We start from the raw sequence: 22,064 nt of genomic DNA on the forward strand, positions 1-22,064 counted from the left end.
CGCTAATTATCATTTCTAATTAGTTTCATCCATCCACTGTTAGATGGCAATCTTTTTTAATAACAAATCTTGTTTTCTAATAAATTATTAATCCAAACATTAAACTAATGTCATTGCTGACTTATATAAACTCCATAAAATGCCTATCCCTGGTTCAGTGTTTTGATTATGGTCAAGCAAAATAAAGCCTCAGTGGTTGCTTAGATATCATATGTATCAACCCTAATAGGACGTTTCTATTGTCTTGATATGTATACAAAGATATTTATATTTTACTGATGTGACATGAAACTACAATAGTCATTTAACGATCTGACAGCAGAATCATTGTAATATATCGGGTGGAAATATATTTATCGGCAAACTTCTCTGGTGAATTGAAATTTCGAACCCATTTTGCAGCAATCGATTGCTTTTGGAACGCCATTTTCTTCGTTGCCCATCGCGCGATTAAATTTTACTTGGCATGAAGTACTGCGATGAAATAAACCGAAGATTATATAAAACTCGTACAATACGGAAAGAATTACGTATAATAAAAAAATCTCAATAAGTATTACTGCATTATAGAGTGATACGCACTTATATATACTGTTATATACGATAGGCGACTTATTTTCGTGAACACTACGTTTTGGATAAAATGTTCATGTTAAACCAAGGTAGTGCAGTAACAATGAAGTGTTTGATAAATGATTCGGTTTAATTCCATTCGTTGATCGATTCGTTGTATGCGCCAGTTACGTCATAAAGTCAGTTCTCAATATTAAGTGCAACGTCAGTAACGTTTTACTCGGAACTCGGAGTGTCATTTGTCTCGGATTGTAAGATTAAAAAATTACGTTTGAAGATTAACGAGAAAATGGGTAAGCCTTCACTCCTCTTCACTTAATTTTTGAACATCATGATACAGTTTCTTGTTTAATTACAACAGTTAATTTTATATTGGATGATTATTATTCTAAGGGAGAACAATAACCATAATCATGTACTTTTACAATGGAAGTATTAAAACAAATAATACACATGTTGTAGAGAATTCAGGGGCGGTTATGATAGAAGGAGAGGACTATGAAGTAGTAGATGAATGTATCAAAGAAGAAGATGTATCTAATACTGTGCAAAATAAACCTACAGAGAACTCGGCAAATGTTGGAGAACCATCTAAAGATGCTATACCTGTAAATGATAAAGTACCAAATGAAAATGTTAAACAAGATGAAGAACCACTATGCATAGATTTAACAGATGATGTACCACCAAATAATTTGAGTATTAATAATAATGATCGAAACAGTTCATCAAATGTAGAAATTAAACGCTTAGAACAAGCAAATACAGAAAACAAATGTTTGGAGCAACCAAATGCAGAAGAGAAATCCTTAGAACAAGCAAATGCAAAAAACAAATGTTTGGAGCAACCAAATCCAGAAGAGAAATCCTTAGAACAAGCAAATGCAGAAAACAAATGTTTGGAGCAACCAAATGCAGAAGAGAAATGCTTAGAACAAGCAAATGCAGAAAACAAATGTTTGGAGCAACCAAATGCAGAAGAGAAATGCTTAGAACAAGCAAATGGAGAAAACAAATGTTTGGAGGAATCAAATGCAGAAAATAAATGTTTGGAGCAACCAAATGAAGAAAATGAATGTTTAGAACAACCAACTGTAGATTCAATAGATTTTACAGCTGATATTAGTTTAGATCAATTGAATGAACAAAAAGATATAACAGATGAAGATGTTTTAAATCATTTAGATGAAATAGAAAATATAGTCTTTGATACTTCTGATTCTCAGAAACCAGAGGAGAATAATGATTCTAAAATTGGAATGATAAGTTTGGATACTTCAGATTTTGTAAAAGAAGATGAAAGTAATGAATCAAAAGAAAAAAGTGTAGTCTCCAATTCTGGAACTAAAGAAATTATCCAAGTAACTGAATATATTACTATTGATAAGAGTACTTCTTCCAATGATACTACAAATATGGAATTAGATGAAAAAGTAGAAGAACCTATAACATATGATTGGTATGAGAACAAGGTAATATGTAAAAGATAATACAGTTGATTCCAGTTATTAGGATACCTTTATAGTTAAAAGAAGTACCAATATAAACTTAGTTCATACTTTTAATGGTTGTGTATACCTTGTAGAGTTAATATCTAAATGAAGATAATTTTGATTAATTTTCTCAATACATTGTGTTTTGTAAGATTTATTCCGAATAAAAGGATGTCCCAAATAACCAGAATCCACTGTACAAGTAAAAAAAAAAAAAATAAAATTTATAAATCAGGAATGAAATTGTTATTTTAAATAAATGTTATACAGCTTGCTGAGAAAGAAATAATTATAAAAGAACGACTGTCGAAAGTGTCCAGAGTTCTAGGAATTTCTTATCCATGTTATGAACAATGGTTAGAAAGGGAAGAAAAAACGAATGGATCTCCTTTATGCAAATTGAAACCAGCTCGACGATGTTGTTTGAAAAAACCGTATACTAACCGTTGGAAATTTATCTGTAAGTACATGTCATTGTGCGTTCTCTCTACTCGCAAATCCACAGGGTTGTAAGTTAAAAGGAGTTGTTAATGCTTAAAACTGCATCATCCTGCACGTGAAGTTGATTTTCTCACAGGCACCATTTTGCACATTTAGGCTGCAGAAAAAGGGTACAAGATTCTCCAAAGAAGACAAGTGATGCTGATACTTCTTTTACCAAAAATACTGAGACATCCTGGAAATTAGAAGCAAGTGGGGCATGGGGTGCTAATATAAATAATGAATCCGAATTTCCACCTTTTGTATTGCGCGCTGTTAAGGTATATCAATTTTATTTTACTAATAAAGTGTACATTCCATTGTTTTAAATTTATTATTTATAATAATTATTACATTATATAGATATTTGAAGAATTTCTTCAAACAACTGAACAACCAAGTAACCAGGAGAGTGTTAATGAAAATTTTTCTGATGATATATCTGTAGAGATGGAAACAAAAAAGGAAGTATTTGTTGAAGGTAGACAGGAATGGTCATGGTTACTGGTACGTTGTAATAGCATGGATGAACTTATGCTATTTGCAACTGGAAGAAATATTAGTCGCGCTACAATGGACCGTTTAAAGCAAGTTTATGAGTCTGGACCAGGAAAAGATTGCAACGTAAAGTCTCTTTATTGCAAATCCACGAATAAGTAAGTATAGTTCTATAAAGCTTATGAGAGATATTTTATATAATTTCTGTTATGGAATAAATAAGAGAGTACTATATTAGACTTCGTAATTTTAGGTGTGATGATACTACTGTCACAGATACAACATTTTTGGTAGGATCAGAAGCTTTAGATGAAGTTGTGGGTGGATTAAAAGTGCAACTTGCACCTAAAACAAATTTTTGGTCGAATACTGCGGGAGCAGAAAATGTTGCAAACGCAGTAATGGACTTACTTGCACCTCACCCTAAGTCAATTTTGCTTGAAATAGGATGTGGTATTGGTCTTATTGGGTTGATGATGGCATCTGTAAGTGAGAAAACTACATTTTTATTGAAAGCCGTTCCGTTCAGTTAAAAAATGATTCAATATATTTTTGAAATAATTATAGAAATGTCAACAAGTAATAGGAGTGGATTCTCCATCAGAAGTTGAAGAAGCTGAAATGACTTGCGAATTAAATAATATAAAAAATGCCTCATTCATTATGGGATCTCCCAGTGAAGTAATAAGTAAAATTGTTCCGGCAGTGAAAAACCGCAAAACATGTGCAGTAATTAATGCGAATACTAACCTTGGTCGAGGTATTTAGAAGATATATTACATTTTAAAATCTAATGTTTCAAAATTTTTTTTTCTTTTTTTGTGGGGGGGGGGGGGGAATCTTTCAAAGACATTCGCGATCTCTTGGGGAAGGCCAGGGGTTGCATGAGTTTCTCTGCACCGCCTGCTCAGCGGCACAGAGCCTACCCACTACCCCACGATATTCTACTACGTACGCATGAGGGAGAGAGAGGGGGGATGAAATTCAACGAAATATCTTCCATCGAAGAGAGTTGGTTAATGTCACCTCTCTTCTAAGCATATTCTCTGTAACGACGTGATGTGGACATACAGTCACATCGTTCCTTTCTGTGGGCCGCGTGCAATGGTAACTGCGGGCCCCAGGGTTGCCATAAGTCGAGCGAAAGCAGCTACGTCAAATCTTGCGTGACGTATTAAAGAATAGTAGAGGAGGAACTTTATAGAGTGGTGCCTATAAGAAACAAGGATACACAGATTTGTGACGTCATGTTCGGCTCAACGCGTTGAGATCTTCGCTAGCAGACACGGTACAAAAAACAAAAATAAAGCGATATTAGCTTATTCTCTTGTTTTTTGTGACGTTGCGCCTGGCTCAATGAGTCGAACCTTCGCTGGCAACCCTGACGGACCCCAACCCGCAGTCGCCTACGGTCCATTGCGATCACGCGGCGAATGGGATTTATTCCCTTCGCTATCGCTCACGTCGCATTTTTGTCGATCGCTGAGGACGGTGGTCCGAATATAGGGAACCATATCTCGTCCCCAACGCTGACCTAACAGGAAGGGCAGCGTTATGCACTACCCTTTCATCCAGCGTTAGTTATCCGCCGCGGGGACTATGTTCCAGTGCATATAGTTATATATTGTAGTGTAAACAAAGTATAATTTTATACTAAATATATGTTATACATATATGTTACATATGTATATACTTTACAGCAATTGAGGTTATGACATGTCTCAGGAAAATTCCATCTCTCAAACGAATAGTGATGATAACCACATTAACGAAGCAATCAGTTCGTGCTATATTAGAACTAGCTCGTCCTGTAGATAATATTAATTTTGGGTCACCATTCATTCCAATAATGGCGTGTGTTGTTGATACTTTACCACTTGGTCCTCATTTTGAAGCTGTTATCTTACTACAACGGCGGGTAATAACTAAATTGAATCAATGGAATAAGAAAAATACAGATGAAAATGTTAAAACTCCAGAAACTAAAAACGCTCAAATAAAGATAGATGAGCAAAGTATCAATGGAGCAGATAAAAAAATTTTAAACAAAGAGACTGAGATTCGGACAAAAAGGAACTTTATTAAATCATTCAAATATCCTGCAAAAAAAACGAAAATGCAAATAAAGAATCCGATTTACACAAAAAGTACCGAAAATGTAATTGTAAAAAATAAGTTCAAGGGTAAACGTCCTCATTCCCCGGACAGAAGTGAAGCACCGCCGAAAAAAGTAATGAAGAAATTTGCTAAATTTGGAACCAAATCTTGGCAAATGGGTAAGTTCATATTCTTTCATAGGTATCTTGATTAAAGTCTTTGATTTGCCTGATTACGAACTTCAAACAGAACTTTCAATAATACTTATTTTTAACTCCAGATTTATCAACAAAAAAGAAAAAAGAATGGACCACTGAAAACTCACAATTGCGTATCAATCCGCTACATGAAAAGAAATTACGAGAGCACAAGGAGCAAACTGATTTAAGGAAAAGATTATCTAGCAATCGATTCGACCCAGATATCGCTCAAACAGTAAAGGTGCATCAAGATCTTTTAGAAATGGCAAAAGAAAAATTAAGTGGACCGACGCCGACTGTTGACGTAAATACTGCAAAACAATTACAGAACATGTTGAATATGGTTTTGGAGCAAACAAATAAACTCCAAAGTCAACTTCCACGCTCTGTTTGGGATCGTATTGCACCACCAGAAAATATGAATGTAGATCAACGAGATCTTAAACTGGAAGATCCTCTTTTGAAGGGGCGATATGTCCAGGAAGTGGGCTCCCAAGATATATTAATTACAACGTCAAATAAAAAATGTTCGAATAATGAGGAGCCCGTGGCAAAACCCTTTTACAAAAAATACAATAATTTACCGCCTTTAGAACCGAATACAGTAATGCCAGTTGGACCACCTACTGATTACAGAACAGGCAATCCGTTTCGCACAAGTCCGGAGCGATATCATGAAACGGACATGCAACAACAAACTGAAGAAAATCCTTGGAATCTAGATAACACATCATTCGAAAGAAATCGTTGGAATGAAATGGGAAATATGAGAAAACTAATGTCACCTATGAGAAGACAAACTTCTCCAATAAAACATAGAGTATCTCCCCAAAGATTTTCACCTAAACGTCCATTATTATCTCCTCCAAGACGTCCGTGCTCTCCTCCTAGAAGGCATTTTTCTCCCATTTGTCGTCCATCTTCACCGTATAGACAACGTTCTCCTTTAAGACGTCAAATGTCCCCTCCATTAAGGCGACCTATGTCGCCATCAAGACGAATGTCACCAACAAGGCGACTCTTGTCACCTAGACGTTCAACATCATCTCCACGGCGAAACGAAATAATGATGAATCGGCCAATTTCACCATTAAGACGTGAACTATCACCTCCAAGACGACAGATGTCTCAGACGAGAACAACTATGTCTCCTCCTAGGAGGCAACTATCTCCAATGAGGCGACAAATGTCTCCTCCAAGAAGACAAATTCTTTCTCCAAATAGAATGATATCTTCCAATAGGCAAGAAATGTTACTTTCTAAGCGACAAACAATGCCACAAGAAAAACAACAAATGAGACGTGCAGAATCACCATGCGGATTTGCTTTTGGACGTACCGGCTCGTCACCAAGAAGACAACAATCTCCACACAGGCGACAAATGTCACCACAGCAGAGATATGTCGATGATTGGGATATACCTAGCAGAGGAGCCATTGAACAAAATACTTGGTCTCGATCTGTTGAAAGAATGGCGGAACAGAATATGTGGCAAAATGAAAAACCTTCGACATCCAATAACAGTTGGGATCAAACATTGCCTAACGATAGACGTCGTAAAACCTTCAGTCAAGAGAAATGGGATTTTAAAGTTTTTCTTCGCGATGATATGCGGAACAGTGGTGCAAATAATTGGAATTCTAAACCTATGATTAAAGAAACATGGCCTTCAAGTTCTGATAACAGATGGTCAAGTACGTCTAATGTAGCTGGAAGTAGTAATGATAATTGGAATATTCGTGGAAAAGAAAGTTTCAATGCTCGCAAAGAATCGTGGATGGACAAAAAGAAACAAGGTAAATGGGAATCGGTAAATGTTAAGGATTCTTGGAAACAATCTGACAAAGAAGATTTAGATGATCTACCGGAAGACGCAAGAGATCCTTGGGGTGACGATGGTAATGTAGGTTTAAAAGAAAGGTGCTATATATTTGAAAATCCCGATACATCATCCTCGTGGAAAAGAGAAAGCGAACAACAGGGAGATGGTACTTGGTCAAAACAAAAAGATAATTGGCAAAGTAAAGGGTTACCTTTTAGTACGAAACCTCAATGGCAAAATAATGGAATGCAAAACGTTGAGGGGTCACGTTGGATTGGAAAGAATACGGGATCTTGGCAATCTCAACATTCAAATTTTCAACCACGTTCATTTTCTACCACTCAGTTTAAAGGTTTACATTAAGAGTTACGTTCCTTAATTTGATAATTTCAATTATTAACAATTTGCTAGAAAGTTCGTATTGTTATGCAACTCGGGTCACAAAGGGGAAACCATAAGGTTTTTTTTACGTTCAAATAAAAGTGAAACATATTTAAAAATTACAGCAACAGATAAGAATAATTGAAACAAAAAATATGTAATCTCATGTTACATTACGCAATCATCACTTGATGTAAGCTATGTTCCATGAATTAATTCAAATTTTGTTTTACTTTTCAAATTATATTTTTTTTTTATATTGAAGATACTAATAAAGTATCATAAGTATTAACTCAAAATATGGCATAGCTTTCACAGGAGTTATAAATCTAATATGGTATTATAACATCTGATAAATGGTATTTATGAATCTCCTTTGAGACAGTGTAAAAAGTAAGTTTATATTGTACTTTTCAAATAAAACTGCATTTACATAAAAAGATAGTGGACTTAATTGTACTCGACACAAATTTTTAATTATTTTAATTAACGTATTAAGCATACATGAACAGTGGAATCCTTTACGCGAATCCATAGATAAGCGGTTGTGCCTACACTTACGTCTGTATACATATTCTGTATGTATGTATGTATGTATGTATGTATAAACATATTAAATAAAATTTTCTTTTCTTCAATTTTTCATTCTATAAAGAAGTATGTTTAATTTTGATTAACATGTGAAAGTATTGCATACCACATGTAGTGTAGAGAGAAAGAAAAGTCAATCACGGGAAAAATAACGAGTCATCTGCGACTGATTATAAGCAAAGAATAATTGACACTGTTCATATTCCCTTCACTCATTGTATGTATCATATTTTTATTAACTAAAACTAACTTTTCTTACTGCTATACATCGTACATAAATATTTACACAATTCGACTTACGTAATAATTCCTGAAACGAATTATCCGCATAAGTTGTAAATTTCATACTAACATTAGGCATTTATTCCTTCACGTACAATCTGAGTTGTCGAAGATCCAAATATCATTTTGTCCAAAATAAAAGGAGAAAGTTACCTGATCCCCCCCCTCCCTCCCGCCATTAATTTAACGTTAAAAAGTATTTGATATTGTCGAAACTTTAAAAAGTAATTTAATGCTTGTTTCGAATTTTTTTAAAGCGTGCTACAGGAAAAATCTTGAGATAGATATAAACGATCCAGTTTTCACACCACGTTAATAAAAATAACATAGCAGTAGAGCATTAATAATTGTAGCATTTTAGAAGAAAATATAAACTTAAAGCATACATTATCGGTATTCACGTCAAATATTATGAAGGATTTTGACTCAAGCATTTATTTTCATTTATATATCTAATAATGTTTAACAAATTTATGTAATACATCAAACTTTTTAAATATGGACATGTAAAATTTATAGAAGGCTATTATAACAAAAATTATTCAAAATATATATACGATTATAAAATTTTTATATCAATGATTGTCGAGTATTGTTGATTATTGTAGTATTGAGCACACGTGCGCAAGTGTTATTGAGTGGCATGCATTTGTGATGTGTATAGATTGAGTGAAAAAGCAAGTTTCGAATATTATTTATCTATGTTATAATAAAATTGAAATTTATCTTTCATTTATGTAAACAAGCATAACAAATGTTCTGTTCAAAGGTATATTATTTACAAATTTATCCTATGAATGTAAAATAGGTTAGGATTAACTGCAGTATTATTTTCTAGGTATCTCCTCTTTTACGAAATATAGCAAGTTCACATGATAACGGATATACCAATTTATTGCAATATGCATTGTGTTCGACGAAAACCACATTTGTCAGTACATCCCCCGCCCAACAACAGGTATAAATAATCAGTGATTAAGGTGGTCAAATAAGTTCAATTTTGGAGTAGTTCCGCTTTGAATAACAATTTTTTTTAATAGCATTATTTTATTATTAGATTCTTTTATATATTTAAAGGTAAAACAAATTTATCACAAAATTAGTCACATTTCATGTACATTCATTTTAATAATTATAACTTAAAATTTATTAATACCTTTAAATAAATATTATTTAATATGTTTAAGCCTGCTGCTGATAAATTGTATAAAAAGATAGAAATTGAAGTCAGAGGAAATGACGCTGCTGTCCTAAAAAGTTATGGACAATTTGCCGTCATGGCAGCTGAACATTTATCTATTACTGTTGGCAGAAAGTAAGTAACACCTCAGAAATTTATGCTTAAAAGAAACTATATTTTGTAAGACTAAACAGTATAACATTAAAATTAACAGTACTACACCATTGAAACCCATTCATGAAAGACTGACGCTACTTAAGTCTGTCTTTGTTCACAAAAATCATCGTGTGCAGTATGAATCAAGAACGTATTACAGATATCTAGATTTTTTTAAATTGACTGGCTCAACAGCAGATACCTTTCTAGAATATTTACAAAGAAATCTTCCAGAAGGAGTGGCAATGAAAACTACAAGGGTATGATTTTAACTGTTTAGATTCGAGTACATGAAAAATATAACTAAATCTGTTACAGGTGGAATTACAAACATTACCAGAAGCATTAACACATCCACCTTCAACGACAAAAACAACAACAAAAGAAAAATGAAATGGAACAATTTATAATATTAGCTGTATTTTAGCATACAATTAAATAAATTATGTAAAAATTATTTCAGTGTTTTTTCTTTTATAAATGTTTCTAACAAAAAGTTCACATAACATAAGTTTTACAAAAATATACATATGTATTATTTCCTATTTGCATATCTTTTAAGATGACCACACACGAATATAATCAATTTCGAAACTGGTCATTTTACCACTTTCTCTTTTCCAAGTCGGTAACCAGAAGTTTTTTGCGCGCCAAAATTTTAACATCGCCTGAAATATATTTGAAAATGGCCGATTAATAATAATAAAAAAAAAGGTAAATCTTGTGACCCACTACAGATACTATTATAAAATACCTGTAAGGTCTAATTTACCTTTGCCTCGACGTTTCTCCATGGCTTTGGATTGCCTGAACTAATTGTTCCATCGGGAAAAACGCGTATACCACCGATTCCAAGTCCGATAGTAATGTAAAACTATATGAAAAATAAACATTGATTAGTATTAAGTTATCAATCATTTTAAATTATGTGTAATACATATAACATGTATAATATTTAACATACCTCTTGATCGAAAGGCGCCATTTTATCGAAAGCAGTATTATTTAACCACCCATTTGCTTCAGGATTTAATCTACCAACTTCTTGATTATCTACTAGAAATTGAAATCCATCACTGTTCCAAATTGTTGTGTAAATATGAAAATCTTTCGTCCATCGTTGACCATTTTTATAAATTTTAGAAACCATGTAATCGTCGACGTGTGTATTTGCGCCAGCTCTAAACCCAAAGTCCAATTTTCTCGAGTCGAAGATTTTTTGATTAGTGGTATTAATTAAATTATCATTTCCACGAGCAAGACCAAGGATGACGCGTCCACTGGAATATCCTGGACCGTAGCCGTCATATTTCGGCTGCAGCCACATTTCTGTTATAATTAAAATCATATTAAGCCAAAATTATGTATGGTCAGAATTCAATAATTTTTTGTCACGATTTGGATACATGTTTTAATCAAAAATCGCACTTTTAGAGTACAAGTAGTGAACTTAATATATAAATTTTCTTGTTAAGGTATATTTAAAAATTGCTAAGATACAGAAAATCTCCAGGAAGGTTCTTTTCCATATGTTTTTTCCTTTACTTTTTATTCTTCATACGTTTAGTAACATATTTTGCTATTTGACAAAGCAATGCAACGGACGAAACAGTAATCTCTTACCTGGGTACAGCCAATCACCTTCTGAAAATTTTGCCCTTATTTCAATTTTACCATACCGAAAATGAAAACTATTCTTTGTAGTAAATCTGGCGGATATAATGGGTGGTAATATGTTGAAGGCTGTGGCATTTCGCGAACATTCCGCTGGAATTATACTGGTACAACTATGTCATACAAAAGAACGTCCAATTAACAAAGCAAATCAAATAAATATTATCTACAAATGCTTCGAGCAAACGTTAATTAAATAAATAGAAATTCAAATTTCCCGCTGGAAATTAGTGTCGCCATCAGCGCAACTATCGGGAAAATGCCAAAGTCATCGAATAGTTCAAATTATCATCACTAGATGGCGCCATTTACATGGATTTACCGATACTTGTTGGTAAGTTATCATCATGTCGGTAAATACTCTGGAAATAGCGACATCTAGCGATAACAGCTTAAACTATTCCAGGACAAACTTGGGCATTTTCCCGATAGAGGCGCTGATTAAACTCCGAAGTTAGTTCGGTATATTGACCGCTAGATGGCCATCCAGTCGAGCGAAAATACCGGGAATTTTAAATTGAAAGTTTAAAAAAGAAGGCTACTCATTGCATAAGAATCCAGGTTGATTGTGTAAAGATTAATTTGTTCGTACTCGTGATTTTAACATCATAATTTATATTGTTCTATATGTGTCAAGCACCCAAATATTAAATAGTTAGATACTTAAATACTTTGGATAAATTAATTTTTAGAATATATAGATGAATATTTGCTTACCCACCAAGTTGCATTCTTCCATATGCAGTTATATCTTCACCATATAGATCTTCTAAAATCACTGGTTTAATACGAAGTTTCCCACTTGCAACTTGTACCAAAGTTTGATGAAATTCATTGTGGTACACGCAAAATTCGTAATCCTACGATAAAAAGTCTGTTATAAAGCACGAGAAGCAGGAATTAAAAGTGATAAGTCATTCTATACAGCTATGATTTATTCCAGCGTTATGATACTAAAATAATATTATTTTTTATAATATAATTTATTTATTATACAACTTACAGGATCCAAAGGGAATCTGATCTCACGCTGCCAAACTGATTCATTTAAAGAATCAAAATTTTCATTAAACAATAATAATTCACCGGCAGATGTTTCATACTTTTCTGTACTTTTGTTTTGAGTTTTTCCTTTTTCGGCTGTAATCAGAAGGCACACAATTTTTTACTTTTCATCGATATTTTTCATTTTACTTCATATTTCCAATTATTGTGAAATATATTTTCATGTAGTGACATCGAATTTCGTTACGAAATAAACATTAACATATTCATAGAACAAATAAACAGGTCTCGTAATTTTATATAATTATGGTCTACATACAAATAACTGTCCATGTTTGATCTGTTTTTCTATATGTTTTTCCATCAACTTGCGCGTAACTCCAGTAATGTATGACATCTCCGTTCATTAAATTTATATTTTCCTTTCGAAAGCTCCATTTTCCATCTGTTTCTTTGTACACTTCACCTGATATATCTCCTAATTCGTTGGGCGCAATATTTTTGTTTACATTTCCTTGTAACGCGAAAAATTTTAGTCCTCGTTCATCTGTTGGCATAAGATTAGAATTATTGTTTAAATATAACAAATATGGTAGAAAATTATAGATAGCATCCAGAGATGCATGTGTTATTACTGCTTGATATTTTTTTTCTTTTGTATGAATCATGCACTGTGTCACTTTGCAAGGAAAGTACGCCGGTTATTTGTTAAATGCGGGGAATTACCATTGATACGTAACTGTGAACTTGTGATAATGATATTTCTCAATAGTTATTATTAATTTGCAAATACTATTACATTAATTATCGCGTTTCGTAAATTATAATTAAATTAAAATTACGATACATGCATACAATCTTCTATCTAAAATACTTTTATTCTGAGCTTATATTACTTTTTATATACATAAACAGTATTATTTGTTTACCTGGTATCGATATTCGAATTCCCTTCGGTTTTAAAATTTCAAATGTTGGTTCAGGTAAGACGTAACAATTTCCGAATGTAACGAAACTTTCAACTTTTAAAAGAAGTATAATAAAAAATGCAATGGATACGTTACAGTTAAACATATTTTCTGCAATTGACAATTTATTTAATGCAAAACGAGTTAACAACGACGAAATTATACACGGTTGAAGAAAGAATAAAAAAATATGTCTCGTACCGTGAACTGTCGATGCTGCACTGACCTGCGTACAGAGCTGATAACTTCTGTAACTCTTAGAACCCCTCTTCTTTTTTTTTATTATTTTTATATTAACCAAAAGTGAATATGAAAACACAAGAATATAATAAAATAGCGCTATACTATTTAAGTTTTCTTTCGACGTCGTACTTCTTGCATAGTTTTTAGACATTTTAAAACGGAACAGAATGAGCAAAATGATCAAAATTCATTATGAAAATCTATATAATTTGTTTCAGCTCCTGAATAAAAATGATATCTCTTCACCACTTCATTTAGAAGATATTAAATACACTTACTAAGATAACAAATTAAATTTTATTCATTTTTATGAAAGTTAATTATCGGGTGTTTTTTTGGATGAATATTCAATATATCTTTAGTATCATCACACTATCTATTTTAAATTATCACTTGTTGATATTTTTGTTGTTTGCAGTAATCCGCTAGATGGCATGTTATCGGCATAGTAGAAATACTTTTGTATATCGTAAACGTCATACCTAATCTGGCCCACATTGGGTTATGTCCTCTAAATTTGTTTGATCAATAGAGAATATATACAAAATTTGTATCATGCTACCAATAAAGAATTTAACAAAGAATGGCTACCTTAGAATTCTATCCTCTGAATCAGTATCAAATATTTTAAGGCGACATTTAACAGAAGAAATCAACGTTCAATATAGACGAAATATTGTAGGTTATCTTGTGTCGCAACGCGAGAAATTTTTAAGTAAAAATATTCATTCAGAAACAGTAAATCGTAAGTTAATAGCAAATTTTAGTTCAGACAGTGACAAAGGATACTCAACTGATAGGCAAGTATACGTTATTAAATTATTATTCTTTTTATTATTACCAGGAACAGATTTCGCAAATAATTGTTTTTTTTTTTATTACAGTGAACTTACACCTGTTCAATTTGAGAAAGTTTCTGATGAAACCCTTGAATCTTTGACAGAATACTTTGATGAATTAATTGAGCAGTCACCACAACTAACAGATGCGGATGTATCATATGGAGTATGTTTTTCAATATCTTACCTAATACTTAACTCAATATATACTTAACTATATTGTTTTTACAGGATGGTGTATTAACTGTTAAATTTGGAAAATCATATGGTACTTATGTCATAAATCGTCAAACACCAAATAAACAAATTTGGCTTTCTTCTCCAAAGTCTGGACCAAAGCGATATGATTTTGTAAATGGCAGATGGATCTATAAATATGATGGAAAAACATTACATGAATTACTTAACAATGAAATACCAGCAATCATAATGAATCCAACGTGTTTTGATAAGTGTTCTTTTAGTGGCAAAGAAAAAGAAGCAGCAATGAATAGTCTGTAATTTTATTAAATCAATGCTGTAAATTGTAATTTTAATTAGAATAACTAATTGCATAAACATATGTGTGTGTACTATATTGGAAATACAAAATCTCAGTTAATGTATATAAATTATAATATAAAATAGACAACATATTGTAATATATTTATGTGAGTATTTATAGCTTTGTAAAATATAGATACATTTTAATATTTGCATGGTAGAACCGCACCTTTAGAATTTCTCATTTTACAATGTCACATTGCTAAAGGCTTAGTACATATTTTTATATCTCTAAGAGATATATTAAGTTAATACACGTAATATATCCTGAATTGTTTATAAATTACTTTTATAAATAAATAACGTTGTAAGTGGCTAAACACTAATAAACATTGCACCTTATAATATTATGTTAATAATATAAAGCCTCGGTATATTTCAAAGTATGTTCCTTGTTCTATATTGGACAGATTGCAAAAATGGAGATTATGGAAGATGGCAATTTAGTAGATCGTGTTAGAATTTTATTGCAACGAGACATGCAGTATTATCAGGTAACACAATTTAATCATTGGAAATATTTCGATTCGTTACAACAGCATTGTCCAATGTAGCTTCCCCTCCCAATCTTTCTTTCGCGTATCGTAATTACATCGTCAAAGAAATCGGATTTGCATATTAAAAAGTTATTAGATTTGCATAAAAACTGATATATGTAAATTTTATAGAATGCCGAGTAAGAATCAGAAATCAAAATTCAAAATGGTTAATTTATTATGACGGACTTGCATACTACATAGTTATTAGACTTGTATAAAAATTGATACGTAAGGGTTTTTAATGTCACTGATTACGAATCTACAATCCGAATTCCGAAATTCGAATTATAGGGGTTTTCGAGGCTGCTGATTACGAATTCGCATTCGCATTTTCGCTCTTTGAGACGGCGCATTCGCGATGACGGGCTTGCATATTAAAAAGTTATTAGATTTGTATAAAAATTGGTATGTAAGGGTTTTTGTGGTTGCTCCGAATAGGTCCCACATAATCATACAGGTTCACCCTGTTCTAATATATCATGGTTTCTTTGACATCCGACTACGATATTATCAATCTGACATGCTACAATATTTTGAATTATATTATGGCGATACAGGAAATGCAAACAGTATTGAAAGAGCCCTTATGCACACGTGTATGTGGTGGAAAACTTGATTTTCCAAGGCACGCTTCATTTGCTGCTATTAAGATCGTGATGTGGTGGGAAGTTGACTTTCAAGCTGCTTTCAATCGTCATTCTGGCTTAACAAAGTCATCTGAACACGAAACTGATGCAAGTACCGAAATTGAGGGTGAAGTTATTAAAAAGATTCAACCTTCCGAATTTATATTACTCGTCGTCGATACTGCAGAACATTTACTAGGTATAATACAATCTTTCTCTAAATCGTATTTAAAATTAGACTTTCTCCAAACATACATACTTATTGTGTGGAAGTACTTTACAACAGTGTGTAATCAAATTTTATTGCTTCACTGAATAATTACAGAACACTTGCATCTACTTATTCAAGAATCATTAGATCATGCAGATTTAACAGTTTTAACAGCAACTTTGGGAGCAGCTGCGTTAATACGAAATTGCTTATGGTGCTACAGTCAACAAACTAAAAATTTAATTTCTCCGCAAGCGAGGTACATATCTACTTATATAATTTAAGAAAGTAATTCTCAAACCGTATTTTTCATTATTTTATTTTTTGTCGCGGTCACATATTATTTATATCATTCCCGTTATACGAGGAAAATTCACGTACAATGAAATTTAGTAAACAACAAAATAATCGACATTACTAATGGACTAATTGTACATTAAGATATTTTTGTTTTTTATTTATAGCGAGAAAATAAACAAGTCCTATAAATCTTATCATGAAATGGCTGAGGCTGTTGCAGAAAGATTATTAGACTTGCACTGTCGCTTAATTTCACTATACATACTTAACGAAGCTGATTCTCTTAGTTGGCATGATATGAAGGCATTCTTTGAACGAGAACGTTGTTCCTTTGTGATACAAATGTGGTGGTTATATATGCAAGGTAATTTTGATCGTACACACAAGAATACTTCCAACTATACGACCGATTTTAGTGTACATCCGATATCAGCGCTGTTTTTTCGAACGTTGCAAACGTAACATTTTATATTTCCAGCGACAAAGGCAGATTTATGGAACACTGTCTCTCCAAAAATGGCACAACGAGTATTCTCTGGAATGTTGAACGAGTCTTTATCCATTATTGTGACAAGATTTATCGACGTAAGAATATCTCAAAAGTTATATTATTATAATTTAATTATACCCCTCTCCTTCTTTTGAACTCGATGCTCTTAATATAGTTCATAATAAAGAATTATAAACTCGGACTTCGAAGGTTTAGGTATGCCATATATAATACAAATATCAAAATTACGAATATGATCTATGATAGGCACGACCGAGTTTATCACGATCTCAACAATTTTGGACGGATGCTTTCAACGTTCTCTGTTGCACGGGATATCTTGCATTGAACGCTTGTGTTAGTGTCAGTGAGATGATTGGACTGAAATTAAACACATTACCGGTTGCCGTTAGGGATATCCATACAAAATGTAACGAGCTGTTGGTTTGCTTATTATTGAGAGGAACACCTGTTCAAGAAATATATCAGGTACAGGAATTCGTAGTAAATATTAGGTTGTCCCGAAAGTTTCTTTCGCGAGTTGCACTCAATTATTTTACGTGCTCGTGTTTATATAAATAGACAATCTAATTTCATAGACATTCATATTGTCACGGTAATGGAGCAAAATGAATCGTGCACAATTCAGTAATGTAACATAAAACATAAACTGTTGTGCATGTATTACTTATTAATAAAGCGAAAGAAACTTTTGGGACAACCTAATAAATTAAAGTTGATTAACAAGTCGACACCGCTAAATAATAAAACACGATCCTAAGAAACTGGACAAAATATGAAAGAATTTTTGGATGAAATGAAATTGAAATGCAGTATGTGAAGCTCTTTGGGCAGTTGATTACGAATCTGCATTCGGAATATCAAAATTCAAAATGGTGAATGCAATATGACGGACTTGTGTATCGAAAAGTCGTTCGATTAACATGGAAATTGACAAATAGGCGACATAAGAATTTTTTATTTCCGTTGTAGGTTTTTCGTGACGGATTCGAAAATTTAACAATTTTCCAGCCACGCTGCGGACCTGCAACGTGGCTGTTAATGTGCGCGCCAAATTTATTGGGTTCTATCGATTCCGACGTTTACATTTCAAATTTGCCTGATGATCGAGCAGTGATTTTAGAATTGAACATACTTAGACATCAACCGCAACCGAATTGGCCCCAGTTAATAAAGGTAATAATCCGTCCATTTATAACAATCAAGGCAATATCAATAAATTAGTATGATTTATTTGCTCGTACATAAATTTATACCGAATGTAAAAATAGGTAGAGTAGTTCTCATTAAAGTGAATAATGCTTTAGGAACAAAAGGGTCCGTAATAGTTTAAAGATATAAAAAATTAAATTTGCAGGTCATCTCTATGAATGATTACGCAGTAGCCAAAATTTTATTAGATACTTTAATCCACGATTGCAGTTATTTTACTTCTGAGGATTATTTTGATAATTTAGAGCAATTGAGAGTTGACGGAAAGAATTGCGGTGGTTTTCTTTGCAACAATATGACATGTTATGGAACGTTAAAAATAACATCAGCGTTGAGTCTTTATAGTTTAATGCTTATTTTGACATCTATAGCGCAGGAACCTGGTCACGTTATTGCGCCAGCCTTGAGGCGAAACCATAATTGGTCTAATTATCTTGATCGGCAACAGGTATCTATTAAAATTTCGAAAATATAAATGGAACGCAAATGTTTCAAATTGATATAATACTCTAAAATACCATACACTGGTATACCATGTATATTTACGTAGGTTTGGAATCAATCGAGGCCACCATGGCTGAATGCAATTTTAAAGCCATTAAGCAATACGATGGAGCCAATTATCGAAATACTTTTGGAAGCAGTAAAAGTAAGTAATTAGTTTGCTATTACTATCGTAGTGGTTGTTACGATTTTTATTAGATTTATTGGACATTGGGATAATACTTTTTATCTAAATGACTCCATAATTTCTCTGTGATATTTAATGTTACTCAACACTTTGATATTATTTAGCAGCAACAACTTTCATAGTAGTTATTTACCGTGTATATCAATTATTTGACTTCTGTATGCTACAATATTTAATTTTTGAGATTTTTCTTAACCACGATGTAAAGGCTCAAAAATAATCAAACAGTTGATAAATGTTAATTTCAAAATGACTGCATTTTAAACTTTTAGACAGGAGCTAGTATATATCAGACAATGTCGCTGGTAATTGGCTGTTTCGCTGAATTATACGTGACCTTACCCCCTTCAATTTTGAAGACTGCATTCGTATTGAACGATAATATTCCTGCCCATTGTCATCCAATCGGTGGTAACGTTCTCCTCCATATTCTTTGCGCATCTCTTTATACCGCCCTTCTGAACTTTTCGAAGAATCGCAAACCAGAGGTGGCCAAAACTCCAGCTTCCGATGGTTCTAATAACGAGTCAAACTTGTTCAATTCCAACGATGCCGCAACAATCGTAATTGCCTTGGCTGAAGCTATCTGTAGCATCGACGAAGACAATAAACACACCTCTCAAATTGACGACTTTTTCCAACGCGTGAAGGAATAGTAAGTTTTTGTATTTATTAAAGGGCATAGTTGGATGAGGGGGATAAAATGTGCTCCTAAATCAAATTTAAAATGAGGTGTACGTTATTCGATATCGAAAAAAAATATTAAAATATTTAACTGAATAGTTGCAAAAGTTATAGAAATAATGAAACCATAGTTTACGCGGGTACAGCAGCCCGAAACGTATATCATGATTTAACAAATGAAATGTTTAAGCATTCAAACAACGGATACAAAATCGCGCATTGATGAAGCGACGTGTACGTCTTCCATTATCGAAACGACCACCGACGAGTTATTGTTTACCAAATTTGGCCGACAGGCCGTAAAAGTGCGTAGCTAAATGTTTATTTTTAAACGTACCGAATTAAGCGATGTCTGCTTATAAATTTAGCGATACTAGTAGTATTATTTGCGTTTCAGGTAACACATGAATTTTTAATTCGCTCATCCGATCTAGTATTGAATAAACTACGGCATAAAGACGCTCAAGAACGTTTAATTAACGTACCCGAGGTTTGCAATCTTTGCAAACCATTAACTTACATAATGTTTCACATCGAAGATACCACGTTCGATCAGGCGAGTGACGAAATTTGATACACTTTATTAGCTTGCGAATTAAAAGTAAACGAAACGGAATTAAAAATGTGCTTTCGTAAAATTATGTAATAAAAAGTATAGAGAATTGAGAATTATAAAAACGATATTTACTTTCGTGGGCAACTCGAGTATGTAGTTATGTTTGAAAAATTGGTAACAATTAATAAGTGCCTAAAGTATGACTTAACAAGTGCTCTAAAATTTTGTATCTGACAAGAAATTTTTGAAAATATATTACAATACGTCCATTCTCGTTACAGTTCCTCGTTCAATATGAAAAGACAAATTGGAGAAAAGCTTTAACAATGCCATTTTCCATCACGGTGGAACGTGCACGAAGTCAAATATTGTTGCGATCAGAATTCAGGAACGTAGGGGAATTGACGTACGAGGACAGAGAAGCAATGAATTCCATTAAAAAGATTTGCTCTTCTATAAAAACGACACACTTCAAATAGTACAGTTCTGTTTTACGAACATTTCTAAAAAAAAAAAAAAAACTATAATCCATGCACAAATGGAAACAGTTTTATGATTAAGAATAATGTTGACAGACTACATAACGAGATTTAACCACTTTGTATTCTCCACTCCTAGCAGTCGTCGCTAATAACCACGTCAAACCTGTTGATGCGATGTTAGATCTACAAAAAAAAAAAAAAAAACTTGCACGTATTGTATGGAAATTCTAATGTATTTAAAAATAAAAACTATTTTATTCTGACCCCTTTATACATTAAAAGAATTATTTCGACAGTCCTACAGCGACATTAAAATTCATATCTTGCTTGCTTTCATAATTAATAATTAAAACCCTGAAGTATAGGCAGCAGCCATACTGTTCGTTATGTAGCTTACGGATAGAAGGTCGTAGGCGGCTGGACAACTTATTGGTTGGAGCAGACATAAGCAGATCTTTTCTGAAATCTCAGTGGAACCATTCAATGATTAGCTAATTTCTTCTTCTTGAAATCTTAAACAAATATATTTATTATTCATTTCATATTACATTTCATAAACGCTTCAGATAACGAATTGTTCATTTCTGAATGATTTGTTAATTTATTCCTTTCCTTTTATTGGTTTATACATATTTCGAAACTTGTCTTTTTATTTTAAAAATTCGCTTCCAGTTTGTTATTAAAATGTATAATTGCATGTATTTGTACAGAAAATATATTTACGTGTAATAATACATTCATATATACATCTGTATTTCATACACAATTTATTGTAATGCCAAAAAGTAAAGTCGAACAATACGAAAGTGAAGATATATTCTTTCAACAGTTAGTTCACGCATTTATTTTTATTAATAGAACTGTACCGATTACTTATAAAAAGAAACACGCGATGTCAGGAATATTTTTAATTCTTCACGCTTACGTCTTATCGTTGATAATTCGATTAATTTAATTGCGTTCGCTTGCAATAATCTCGTTTGGGAATGGAATGAGGTTATTCGTCTCTATCGATGTCGCGTTACCCTCGGAAACAATGGCACTGTTTATATTTGAATAAATCAAATAAAACGAATGGTCCAAATTCACACGTGAAATTTACAAACAGTCTCACGTGCGGCAATAGTAACTTATCGATTTGTCCACTCTTGCGCGAATAATTAATGGGCGTTATGAAACACCCCGTCTGCCACCAGTGCAGTGGCTGACATACCGAAGGTTTGCATG

The 22,064-nt window shown here is 32.8% G+C and overlaps 5 protein-coding genes and 1 long non-coding RNA gene across 8 annotated transcripts; 4 read left to right on the forward strand and 2 right to left on the reverse strand.

The window, feature by feature from the left end:
- Positions 1-327: 327 nt before the first annotated feature.
- On the forward strand, positions 328-8,187 carry LOC128876373 (uncharacterized). Its single transcript, XM_054122693.1, has 9 exons — positions 328-866; positions 1,036-2,045; positions 2,337-2,526; positions 2,664-2,827; positions 2,910-3,202; positions 3,298-3,529; positions 3,612-3,804; positions 4,745-5,320; positions 5,422-8,187. Exons 1-9 carry the CDS (start codon positions 863-865, stop codon positions 7,524-7,526), a joined length of 4,767 nt encoding a protein of 1,588 aa, XP_053978668.1. The 5' UTR covers positions 328-862; the 3' UTR covers positions 7,527-8,187.
- A 693-nt stretch (positions 8,188-8,880) lies between these two features.
- LOC128876375 (28S ribosomal protein S10, mitochondrial) lies at positions 8,881-10,210 on the forward strand. The gene is made up of 5 exons (XM_054122695.1): positions 8,881-9,186; positions 9,256-9,375; positions 9,605-9,732; positions 9,812-10,013; positions 10,072-10,210. Exons 1-5 carry the CDS (start codon positions 9,172-9,174, stop codon positions 10,144-10,146), a joined length of 540 nt encoding a protein of 179 aa, XP_053978670.1. The 5' UTR covers positions 8,881-9,171; the 3' UTR covers positions 10,147-10,210.
- LOC128876374 (beta-1,3-glucan-binding protein-like) lies at positions 10,152-13,636 on the reverse strand. The gene is made up of 8 exons (XM_054122694.1): positions 13,362-13,636; positions 12,752-12,979; positions 12,431-12,567; positions 12,145-12,287; positions 11,377-11,540; positions 10,718-11,082; positions 10,526-10,627; positions 10,152-10,421 (listed from the first exon to the last, which is right to left on the reverse strand). Exons 1-8 carry the CDS (start codon positions 13,504-13,506, stop codon positions 10,311-10,313), a joined length of 1,395 nt encoding a protein of 464 aa, XP_053978669.1. The 5' UTR covers positions 13,507-13,636; the 3' UTR covers positions 10,152-10,310.
- Positions 13,637-14,104: 468 nt separating this feature from the next.
- On the forward strand, positions 14,105-15,317 carry LOC128877045 (frataxin homolog, mitochondrial-like). Its single transcript, XM_054123991.1, has 3 exons — positions 14,105-14,443; positions 14,528-14,648; positions 14,714-15,317. The coding sequence occupies exons 1-3, from the start codon at positions 14,199-14,201 to the stop codon at positions 14,981-14,983; spliced, it is 636 nt and encodes a 211-aa protein (XP_053979966.1). The 5' UTR covers positions 14,105-14,198; the 3' UTR covers positions 14,984-15,317.
- Positions 14,991-21,202, forward strand: LOC128877038 (uncharacterized). Of its 3 annotated transcripts, XM_054123979.1 has the most exons (14): positions 14,991-15,132; positions 15,436-15,519; positions 16,122-16,389; positions 16,516-16,660; positions 16,866-17,065; positions 17,180-17,286; positions 17,459-17,680; positions 18,185-18,388; positions 18,570-18,872; positions 18,975-19,073; positions 19,388-19,770; positions 19,990-20,104; positions 20,197-20,355; positions 20,637-21,202. In XM_054123979.1, the coding sequence occupies exons 2-14, from the start codon at positions 15,445-15,447 to the stop codon at positions 20,832-20,834; spliced, it is 2,478 nt and encodes an 825-aa protein (XP_053979954.1). In that variant the 5' UTR covers positions 14,991-15,132; positions 15,436-15,444; the 3' UTR covers positions 20,835-21,202. The 3 variants fall into 3 exon arrangements, with proteins under 3 accessions (XP_053979954.1, XP_053979953.1, XP_053979955.1); XM_054123978.1 differs by lacking the exons at positions 14,991-15,132; positions 15,436-15,519 and having other exon boundaries at positions 15,955-16,389; XM_054123980.1 differs by lacking the exons at positions 14,991-15,132; positions 15,436-15,519 and having other exon boundaries at positions 15,955-16,389; positions 19,589-19,770; positions 20,637-21,201.
- On the reverse strand, positions 20,863-21,904 carry LOC128877047 (uncharacterized). Its single transcript, XR_008457181.1, has 3 exons — positions 21,763-21,904; positions 21,235-21,349; positions 20,863-21,020 (listed from the first exon to the last, which is right to left on the reverse strand). It is a non-coding gene; the product is annotated as an uncharacterized LOC128877047 (long non-coding RNA).
- Between the last annotated feature and the right edge of the window lie 160 nt (positions 21,905-22,064).

This window comes from Hylaeus volcanicus, chromosome 5, assembly GCF_026283585.1.
Source record: "Hylaeus volcanicus isolate JK05 chromosome 5, UHH_iyHylVolc1.0_haploid, whole genome shotgun sequence".
Taxonomy (NCBI): Eukaryota; Metazoa; Arthropoda; class Insecta; order Hymenoptera; family Colletidae; genus Hylaeus; species Hylaeus volcanicus.